Source organism: Olea europaea, unplaced genomic scaffold (genome assembly GCF_002742605.1).
Source record: "Olea europaea var. sylvestris unplaced genomic scaffold, O_europaea_v1 scaffold670, whole genome shotgun sequence".
Classification (NCBI taxonomy): Eukaryota; Viridiplantae; Streptophyta; class Magnoliopsida; order Lamiales; family Oleaceae; genus Olea; species Olea europaea.
In genome coordinates this window covers 218453-230388 of record NW_019265080.1, presented here as the reverse complement: position 1 = coordinate 230388, position 11936 = coordinate 218453, and the positions used below count along the sequence as shown (strand labels likewise).

Below are 11936 nucleotides of genomic sequence, written 5' to 3'. Positions count from 1 at the left end.
GGATCATACATAAACCAAAGTTCAAATTGCAACAAAATAACTTTATAAACCCATGTTTCAATTTCACCCCAGATTTTGTATAAACCCTAGGGAGAGTGAAAACACAGGTCGATCCATCTTCTGCCTAAATCCCACACCACACTGTTACTCAAAATATCTTGATCAGATTTCAGAGTTATCGCCCTAATCATAAATGTACAACAACAAACTACTTTCGAAGATAGCCATGTCCCTAGAGACTCTCAACCCTAGAAAAAGAACAAATCCGAGAGAGAGGAAATCTATAGTGGGAAGGTTTTTTATCTACTCAAACCATGATGTGAGTTGTGACTTAAATGGAATTGGAGCCTGAGGCATCATATGATTTCATTAAACAGTTCTTCATATGATTTCATCTTGCACAATGACCTGGGCTGCAATCTACCGACAACAATTTCTACCGAACTAGGTTCAGAACCATTGCGAGGAGGATCGAAAACCACAGGCAAGAAATCCAGTTGATCACATCTGAAATTCGAATGCTCAAATCTTGCCACCAGATCTTTCTTGCCCTGGAAATAAGCAGATAACCAAGATTCAAAATAACAATAAAAGCAGATGTATATCAACTACATCAAAAGGGAATTGAGGAAAGAGATGCCCTTGAAAAAGAATTTACTTGGATTCTAGCCCAAGTAACTTCACATATTTTCTTGGAAACGAAGGTCCCTTTACAAGTCTGAATGTTTCCCCATTGGTAGTTTCGCAGAATCTCTGTGATCTTTATAGCACCAACAGCATTTGTGAAGTTAGCAAAGGCATATCCTAGGTTGTCTTTGCTTCTGTAGATTCAGATTAACAAAATAGTATATGATCAGAGTATTGTGAACATGATTTAGCTTAAGCATCAGGCTTTAATGAGTAAGATATTACCTGAAATCCATTGGCAAGTAGAAAAAATCATACGTCGAAGCGTACATCTGACAATGCTTATCAAGAAACTTCAGCACATCGTCTCTCCTGATATTTGTTACAACAAAAACATTAGAATTAGAACAGCGCCATGAAGCACAACTAATGTTCAGCAGATAGCAACAAATTCGCAAGATTCCATTAGTGCTTGTGTGGAATTATTTTTTTGAAAAGTGACATTTTTTTTTTTAAATGTAGAGCTAAAAGACGGTGAGAAGTTACGGAAAAAGTAAGGTTTTATAAAGGAACCGAACTTTTTCTTGTATCAAAATAGTCTTCCATTTTCACCTTTACTTCAAGTTAGACATTATGTCCACCCTGACTAAATTAATAAAATAAAAATGCTAGCATCCAACAGTCGTTATAAGGTCCTGTTTGACACCAATTTTTTTCAAAATATATTTTCTTTCTTTTTTTCAACCATTGTTTATTAAAATAATATAACACGTAAATCAAAAAAATTTCCTTATTTTTCAACCACATATTTCCCATCAATTTACTATTCAAAAATGCATTTTTACTTAGAAATGTCCTCAAAAGACCCTATAAGTGTGAAAAACCTACAAGTTCGGTTCATAATGTAGTCTATAACCCCTTTCAGCATATACTCACAAAATGTGACTAGAATTCACTAGGAGCATTTTTAATGACAAGTAATCATAAATGCTGGATTACAGAGGCGTTTAATGCAGACTTAACTGAAAAAAAAAATTATATTAAATTAAATAAATAGACAAAAAAGCCAAAATTTCCTTTTATATGCCTATCCAGTTGCTAGATAACAAGGGTCAGAGAAAGACTAACAGTGGAACTCTTCTTACAGTCGCACATCAGATATGGGGTAAACAATTAATCGTGAAAGAATCATTACTGGTGACTAGTAAATTAAATGCACGAGAAAAACAAAGGAAAAAAAAAATCAGAGCAAAGATCAAATAATCACCCTGAACTTCGCATGCAAAAGGGTAAAAAGTTCTCATTTTCATACATAAAAAAATGCCTATTCAAGATAAACAAGAATTCAACAATTATATATTTTGGGAGATATTGTAGCTCTATTCCGGGAGGTTGGTGGTGGCCCTTGTCACTTGCTCCGAGAAACGAGAATAAAGTGGCTCAGCGGCTCGCATTTTTCGATAACTCGTAACTCAAATACTTTTGTTGATAGTATTCCATATTATTATAGCATTCTATATTTTATATCGTCCACAGTTCAAAGCAATTAAGCTGGAATAGTGGTTCATTTGTATGGAAAAAAAAAAAAGAGAAAGAAGACCAAACACATAGCAAAGTTCATAAAATTAAGAAAATATATACTGTACCTTAACTGATTAGGTATGTTCTTGATCATCACCGTAGTTTTTCCAGAAAGTGAAAAGTTTTCTTCAGTAGATGAAACGACAACCCCATTTTCAAAATTTTTGTGATTCTTTCTACGCCTCCATTCTTGTCTGCCAAAATTCTTCTTCTTCTTCTTCTTCTTATTTTCCATATTACAGGCCCTTCTAGCAATTAAAAATCTGGGAGGCAAACACTTCAAGGAGTATTTTGGACTTCTCCAAGAACTCTCCAAAACTTTCCCCCCTGTAATGCAGTGACTCTTCAAATTTTCTTCATAGTATACATCGTGAGTTTGATCAACTGATATGGTCGTGGGACTATAGATAAAATACCAATAATGATTCGGCATAAAAGAAATAAAAGGAGGCTGATAAAAAGGTTGAGGCGGCGAGGGTACGATCGCGTGATAACTTGATTGTTTAGGGAGTTGAGCTGCAGTGCAGGTCACCAGTTGCAGCGGTTGAAGTGGAGCTGAAAGCTGGGATAGCGGTGGCTTCCATTCTTCAGCTTTTGGATTCAAGGATTTGGAAGTCATGCTCGTCGAATGATAAGAGCAAATCAAAATGAACATCGAGCAGCAGCTGCAGAGTCCATTTTATAGATATTTTCGTGACTATCGGATAGTGGCCCCTTTTTTTCTTTTTTCTAGTTTTTTTCTTTCTCTCCCCTTTCCTTTTTTTTTTTTTTTTTTTTTTTTTTTTCTCCCCCTTTCTTTTTTTTTTTTTTTTTTTTCTTTTTTGCATAAAATGCACTTTAAAATGGTGATTTGATGAATAATGTGTAATAAGAAAAATTTTAAATTTGTATTTAATATTATTTTATTGAAAAATGTGTAATTAAAAATATTAGAGAAAAAATTGAAAATCAAATAAGTCCATAGAGTTTCTAGATGGCTGTATACTTGAACTCCTATTTGTCTACCATTATTATTCAATAAAAATGAGTTTTAGAATAAAAATTCGTGAAGAATATATAATTAAAAAGTTGAAAAATATTTTAGATTTAAGTACAAAATATTTCATTACAAAAATATGTGATGGAAAATGAATTAAAATATTTTGAAATAATTAAATTACATTTATCTTTCAACCAAGTGATTTTGCATAATAATGTAGAGAGGTAAAAAAAATGTAAGCACCTAGCCCAAGTTTGGAATGGACTAACATTTGGATAAAAATTTAAACAAAATTCAACAATTAATTATAACCATACATTTTATAAAATTCGTAACTTTTCTATTACGCATTTTATAGATTTTGAGTAAAATGTTTCATTAATCACTTAACTTCATCATGGTCACAACTGCCTCAATGAACTTCAAAATACTTTCTAATGGTCACATATCTTTCGGACGTTGCACGTCATCTATCACCAATCAAATCTCGTTACTATCAGCACTCACTTGTTAGATGGGAAACCTACATGGAAGGTGATGATCATTTAAAACGTAACAAATCATATCAATCATTCAGCTCAACTAATGGGTACTGGAGGGAAAAATGGCTTCAAAACCCCCAAACACGGCTTTAAGCCCCAATTTTGTATCCCCTAAAATCGATTCAACCTCCAGATGAACCCTAAGCCCCAAATTTGACTTTTTACCTCAATCTACCCAAGTACAGGTGTCAATTATCGAGGAAGAGAAGTTAGTGAGATTGGACCAGATTGAGGAAGCGCTGCTATTGTGGTCATTGCATATCGATCAATACTTCTTGGAGAAAGACAAGCATTGCATACTTCGAAAAACAAAATTGCATTCATCTCTCTCTTCCTATAGAAGTGTCAGTTGCAAAATCGCCATCAAGGCTTATCCTTTGTCCAAGAAATCTTGATCGATGTGAAATAACCACAATAACAACGCCTTCCTCAATCTAGTCGGAGCTCGATGGCATCTCGTCCTCAATAATTGGCACATGTATTTGCGAAGATCGAGGAGAAAAGGCGAACTAGTTTGGGGCTTAAGGTTTTATTTTGGGATTGGATTGATTTCGGGGGATTTTGAAATTGGGGCGTAAAGTCATGTTTGGGAGTTCTAAAACCTTTCTTTTTTCAAAACCTATTTTTTTCGAGTTGGATTGTTAATATGAGTTGTCATATTTTAAACGATCGTCACTTTCCATGTGAATTTTCCATTTAACAAGTGAGTATTTAGAGTTGCGGAATTTGGTCGGTGATGAATGATGTACAACTTCTAAAAGACAAGTAATTATTGGAAAGCATTTAAAGTTCAATAAGTAAATTGCGATCATAATCAAGTTAAATGATTAATGAAAAATTTTATTCATCAATTTTTATCAAAATTTATTAAAAATCTCATTTTCATCTATACCAAACATAGGCAAGCATTCCTCATTCCGCAAGGAAATTGAGGCGTGGATCATATTTTTCTTCTTTATTCTTATTTTTATATTTAAAATTTAAATTGTATTTTAAAAATAAATGAGTAAACGAGATAGTAAATAGAAATATTTTAATACGCCTCAAGATGTCACATATAGAGAATAATTGTTGTAAAGATGCTTAAGTAGTTGAGACAACAACAATTGGGATGTCAAGCACTATATGTTGGATGTATCGATGGACAAATTAACATCTTAATCTTTTTTTGATAAGTTTATAAATTGTTTATAGGAAAAAAATAAAAAATAGAGTGCCCCATGATATTTGTAGATAATGATACTTAGCTCCTATTTGAGCCACGTTCTTTATAAAAAAAATATATATATATATATATATTCTTAAATAGTGTTTTGAATTATTTCAATCATACATTTTTTAATAAAATAATATTAAATGTAAATTCAAATTTTTTTTTATTTTTTAACCATATATTTTTCATCAATACACTATTCAAAAAATTATTTTTGTAAAAAAAATGAAACTCAAACAAAGACTTAAGGCCCCGTTTGGTAGGGATTTTTTGTCCCAAAAAATTGATTTTTTGACCGCTATTTTACTATTCAAGCCGTAATTTTTGATTTCTTCTCTCACATGTGGACCCCACTTTTCTTCTAACGATCAAAAAATCAATTCTCAAAATTCCTACCAAACGGGCCTTTAAAAATTATGAATTTATGGTTGAAATTAATATTTGAATATGATCGAAATAAATATCGTTCTCCTTAGAAAATGAAAGAAATTATTTTCCTCCCACTAAACACAGCCTTATGCTCTTTTCCGTGTTTTGCCTCACGACAGAAATGGTATGGGTTATGGAGTGTTTTTATTTCACAGATTTGGTACAAAAGGGGTGTAGGTAATGATGAAAACAGGAATTTAGAGTATCTAATTATAGCCCTTCATTAAATTTGATGGAACAAATGAAGGATTTTTGACGGCGGAGATTTCTAGGGTTTCCCTAAGATATGATATTTATGTTGCCTTCATTCTAGGGCGTGACGTGAGCCTTGTACTTATTTCCCAAAAATAAGTTAGGGTCCGTTTGATTACGAAAACAGAATTTGGATGAAAAGAAAATAAATTTCAAATAATTAAATTGTCTATAAATTATTTTTTTGAGAATTATAAATTATAGTGTTTGATTGGTAAAAATTTTTACATGAAAAACGTTGAAATAAAAATATTTTTTGGTGCTCATTTGACTTTGTTTTATATGAAAATTATCAATTAAAAGGATAAAATTTATCGTATTGGGGATGAAATTTGTCTTCATTGCCAAAAAAAAAAACTCAAAAAAAATGATCTATTTTTTGGTATTCGTTTGGTTTTATTTTACATAAAAATTGTCAATTAAAGGGAGATATTTTTTTACAATAATTTTTAGAATTTATTTTCATTGTAAAAATTAAAAAAAAAACTTTATTCAGTGATCGAAATTGGAATTCTCACCAATTCAAGGAAAATGTGGAATTGAGATTAAGTGATAAAAAAAGTGGAAAATGAATTCTAGGTAAAATAATAATAATAATAATAAAATAAAAATAAAATAAAATATTGCTATCAAACGATGCAAAAGTGAAAGTTGAAATTAATTTTTCATTTTCTAGGGAAAATTTTGACTTATCAAACATACTCTTATTCAAAAATATTTTTCTTTATAATAAATGGGATAATAATGAATGATGCAAGAATAATAATAAGGGCATAAACGAAGTTGAGTTTCTTGAGTAGTTGGATTGCGTTGGGGGCTATATTGCCAATTTACAAAATAATAATAATAATAATAATAATAATAATAATAATAATAATAATAATAATAATAATAATAATAAATTTTGGACTTTTTGATTGTTGAACGTTGAAAACATGTTATGTTACGAAATTAATGATCTGAATAGTGGTCTCTAACTATTAATGAAAATTAAATAGACATCAAATTTCTGACAATTCAAAAAATTCAAGGTGCACCGAGAGACACTTGAAAATATAAGTTATACAAATCAAGAAATTTGTTTCAATTTATAATAAAATTGCTTTTGTTTGAATTTTTATTTATTTATTTTTTTGTTCAAATTTAATCTTTGGCCATAAATTCATGTTGACTAGTCAATAAAAATGGTGTAACATGCCAACCGCAATAACTACCAAAATATGAGTCGCTTTACTCAACACAATCCACTATATGATTGCAAATGGACTTGGGCAAATTGCGATTTTTGGAACATTAGAATAATCTTAATAATAAATATTGTAATAATTTTGCACGTACAGGATTATTCATACAGAAGAAAAACAGGATACTCACATTGGACGGGGCTCATGTGAGTTTTATATTGAAAAAAAACACACCACCCATCCTGTGTATGTATGTGTGTGTTTTGAATTTTTGTATAAATTATGTTGAATAATCATGTACCCATAGCAACACTAAATATTATATTCTCTTGTTTCAACAAATTGATTCATTTCATTTGGGCCATGGCAGAAAGAGAAGAAATGGGATTCGGTGAGCATTTAATGATGGCTCTCGTACAAAAGAATGGACATTTCGTATCCTTTCTTTGACACTGATCAACATTCAAAATTGATACTCCAAAATCCCCAAAAAACTGCAAAATGGGACAAATTTGTCTTATGGGATTCACTGTTTCTGCTCCGATTTTGTTAAGGTTTTTGAATAATTTCTTAGCAGATTGGGGGGGACTTCTTCTTTCTCTGATCACTGCCATTTGCCTTTGAACTTTGGTAAAATTTGTGTAAGAAAAAGGAGTGAGATTCTTGGATAAGTGAATAGGGTTTGTTTGTTCTATGCGTTGACTAGTCCTTGTTTTGGCTTAAGCTAGTTATCCCATGCATTCTTGTCTAGCTGGTAATATGACTTGGATTATTTGACTTTGTAGTTCAAACAGTTCTATTCTGGATTATTTACGTTAAACTTTTTTTTTTCCCTAAAAATGTAAAATTGTAATTCGTTCATATTTCATTAAAATAAAAACTAAAAATTATACACTAGTAGTCCAATGTTGCAGTATTTACACAAGACGTGGTGAGCTTAGCCCTGTAATTTTAGAAAAAGGTACCAATTGCTATCACACAGGTAGAATTTTCAGGATATAACTTGCATTAAAAATTGAGGATTTTATGGTCGTTCCAAGATAACTTGAATTTGACATGCCATTGCAAGTTAAGTCATTCGATGATGAGTTGTGATTTATACAGTACAGGATTATTGAAGCATTTCTAAGCTCTTGTTTGGTGTCGATTAAAAGGTTAAAAGAAAATTAAGTTCAAATCAGCAAAAATTTTAATCACTCATTTGATCAACTTCCATCAAAATTTACTGAAAAAATAATTTTTAATAGAACAACTGGTGCTAAATAAGCTTATCCATACATTTTTCTTGAGCGCTTTAGACAATATTGTTGGTAAGGGCAGATTCAGCACTTGGAGAGCCCCCGCAATACTGCGTGCTAGATTTGTCAAGAAGTTTTTTTTTTTATAATAAATAAAATATTTATATTATATATATGATAATTCATTATATTTATAAACATCTTTAGTAGCTTAGTTGGTTGGCACTTCAATTATTGAATTGGAGGTTCTGGGTTTGAAATACTTCAAGGGAAATTACAATATTTCAGGCATTTAAAGATCAGAATGCAAAAATGATGTAAGAAAGTTTTTTTTATGCAGAATTCAAGTATTAATTTAATTATTAATATTAATATAAAATAATTCAATCCTATTTCAATTCATCCCAATTTTATTCTAAACCCTAGGTTAAGACTATCTCTCTCCTCTCTCACCGCTCCCCATGATCGGCGCCATTGCAAGAAGATCGGCTCCGATGCAAGAGAGCGGCGCTGTCTGCAAGAGGCACGATGATAACCTAAGTGGCATCTTCTGCAAGAGGTTCCCTGGAACACGCCGATGTGAGGATCTCTACCCAAGGTGCGCATGCGAAGATGTTGACGGAGTTGGTGGCCGTGGACGATGTTGATGGTGATGGTGTTGGTCTTGGTGGCGGCGACCAGTTTTGCAGGTGAGGTGTTGGTGGCGGTGGACGATGGTGATCGTGTTGATGGTATTGGTGGTAGTTTTTCAGATCGAAGATGTGCGGCAACAGTTTCGCAGGTGAGGTGTTAATATCTGCGCTATCACTTTTCCTATGCAAAGAAGATGTGCTGCGCCGCTTCTTGTGGTGGTATGTGCTATGGTGTTACTGGTATTGTGTGCGGTAACTTTGACAGTGTTAGTGCTATGGTGGTGGTGGTGGTGCGATGTTGGGGTTGTGCCCAGTGGTGATGTTGGTGATTTTTTTTTTTATTGTTGGAGCAATGGTGGTGGTTGTATTTTGGTTTGTGTCGGGGGGAAATGGGTGGTTATTGTTGGTAGTGAAACTGGTGGTGATGGTAGTGTCGGTGGCGGTGACGGGTTGAGGAAGGTGGAAAGTGGCGGTGGTGGTATGTAATGTGACCAACTATTTGCCCTGTGACTGACTATTGGATAACCTGTGACCTTAAAATTTGATAATTGTGACCAACAAATTCGAAAATATATGATCGATAGATAAACTGTAACCTATAATTTTTTCATCTGTGACCAATTAAATAAACTGTGATTTACAAAATTTTTCATTTGTCATATCGACATAATTTGTAACAAATTAATTTGATAATACGTGACCAATAAATAAGTTTGTGACCTATAATTATGAACCTGTGACCTATAATTATGAACCTGTGACCATTAATGGTATAAATGTGACTTTATTATTTTCAATTAATAAATATATTTAATTAAAAAATGAAAACCTGATTTTTACATTGTCTAAACTTTAGATATGAGAATTGAATTGTCAATACTTAATACCTTAATTGTGAATTTTTCCCATACTTCAATAACAATACGTTGTTTAATTTACTAATTTTTGTATTTGTATTTCAACAATTTTTACCAAAACAAGTACAAGGAAAGAGATTCAAACATATTATCCTTACTTAAGCATATTGACAGCTTTACTATCATGACAATCATTGATTTCTAGCACTCGGTGAAACAAAGCAATATATTTTCAATTTTACCAATTTTTATGCAAATACAAAAACATTTCAAACGGTGATTTGTCCCTCTTCTTGATTTTTATTATTTTTTAATTTGGTCAATTAATGATGAATGAATTTGTAAAAAAATTGGCCTTAGTATCTTTCAACAAAACTTATATATTTCCTATTTAATTAATAGAATGTTCCACTTTTTGTTCACAAAAAATTAATTGTGGAAAAATGGGATCACACAAGCACATAAAATTGATAAAAGCACATGAATAATTTCAAATTTGTTACTATAATAATGCTTGTCTAATTAACTTTAATTGTAAACTGAATATTGACATTTTGTTAATATATATTACCCGTTTGATTGAAAAATAAATTAGGGCATTTTACAGATTATAGAACGATTTTTTTATTCGAAATGAAAGTTCGTATCTAATTTTAGTTCTAGTGGTGTATCTAGTTATTCTAATTCTAGTCCGTATGATTTTTTGAATATTATTTAATTAAAAATTAATAAATAACATTGCTATCACGAATGTTGACTGTTGATAAGTAAACGTTCAATGTTTGCGATTCGTCCTAGCTGAACTCGAATCTTGGATTCGTCCTTGATTGTTGGATTACAAAATAATTGTAATATACTACAAAAAGAAGAAGAATATTTAACAAAAATTATAAAGTAAATAAATGATTGAGATTTTTCCCGCTAGTGGAACTTGAAGTTGAACATGATTGTGGAATGCTTCCAAATAAACTAATATAGTTGCTTGAAAATTTTAAAAAATAATAATAATAAATAAATTCTTTTGAGGTGAAATTTTAGTGCGTTTAATTATCAATATTTTTCATGATATTTTATTCAAATTTTACTTTTGTGTCATTTGATTGATATTTTTTTCATTAAAAACATTTTCATACTTTTGATCACATGATCATAATTTCTTTGAAAACAAGGAAAATATTTTTTTAAGAGGAGTATATTTTTGATTTTCCAAGTAATTCATTCTCTCTTTTTCTCTCGTCGATCCTCTCTCTTTCCCATCTACCCGACTAATAAAAAAAATGGACAATATAAGTCCCTTGGGGCATAGCCTAATGGTGTAAAGAATATGAGTGAGATTATCTCACGCCTTGCTTACAGTCGCAGTGTGAGGGTTCGATTCTTGAAACATGGAATTGGACTCCTTGTAAGCGCAGTATACAGGCAACTCTTATTTTCTGACCTGTTGGGACACATCTCGCGATTTACCTCCCTTACAAAGCTTTAGGGGCAGGGCGGTGGGGGCCCTCAAGGTTAGGGTTCAACTTTTTTTTTCTTTTTGTAATGGACAATATAAGATTTTTAAGAATGAAAATAAAATCAATCAAACAGAATTAAATGTGATAATTTTCATGCAAATAATTTCTAGGCAATTCATAATCTTTTCAGATAAATTATATGTTCGCAATTAAACACATCCTTATTTCCGCATTTAAGCCCTTGTTTGATATCCATCAAACAGAATTTTTGAAGAAATGAGTTTCGAAATAATGACTTTTTTGGAAAATGTATAGTTAAAAAAAAAAAATTTGAATTTACATGCAAAATAATTTGAAAAAATGATTAGACTAAATATATTTATAAACATTTAGGACAAGCATGGTAATTTTAATTGAAAATGCCCTAAAAAATTATTGATGTGCCCTTAGTTACAACAATTTAACTAATTGTACAGATAAATTTAAATTAAAGGCTAAAATACATGTCACCTCAATATCTATTAATAAATACAATTGTACAATAATCCTGAAATATGAATTTTGCTCTTGGATAAGTGCAAGTGTACAAGCAGCCTTCTACCCTGTACCATTGGAGGCATAACCTACAATTTACCTCCTTCACGATACTCCAAGGCAGGGGCGATGGGGGACCCTTAAAGTTGGGGTTCAACCTTTAATAAATACAATTGTACAATTAATAAAGGAGTTTGTATTAAGCGTAAAAATGAGATCGTACGTAATGTTTAGGCACAACAAGGTCGGCTTGTGAGCTATGTTATCAGTCGATTCTTACTGCCTCGATTGTTAGAGTGCAATCCTAGCACAATACATGTCATGTCGTATCCAAATATTTTTAGATATTTTCGACCAGAAAAGAGTTCAACGCGCATGACATAACACAGGCCACCTCCAAATTGTTCTGCATTA

The 11936-nt window shown here is 31.6% G+C and overlaps 1 protein-coding gene across 1 annotated transcript; it reads right to left on the bottom strand.

Moving 5' to 3' along the window:
• Positions 1–86: 86 nt before the first annotated feature.
• LOC111390298 (protein MEI2-like 7) lies at positions 87–2827 on the bottom strand. The gene is made up of 6 exons (XM_023015316.1): positions 2274–2827; positions 1564–1617; positions 913–999; positions 659–821; positions 409–551; positions 87–183 (listed from the first exon to the last, which is right to left on the bottom strand). Exons 1-6 carry the CDS (start codon positions 2825–2827, stop codon positions 87–89), a joined length of 1098 nt encoding a protein of 365 aa, XP_022871084.1.
• Positions 2828–11936: the final 9109 nt, after the last annotated feature.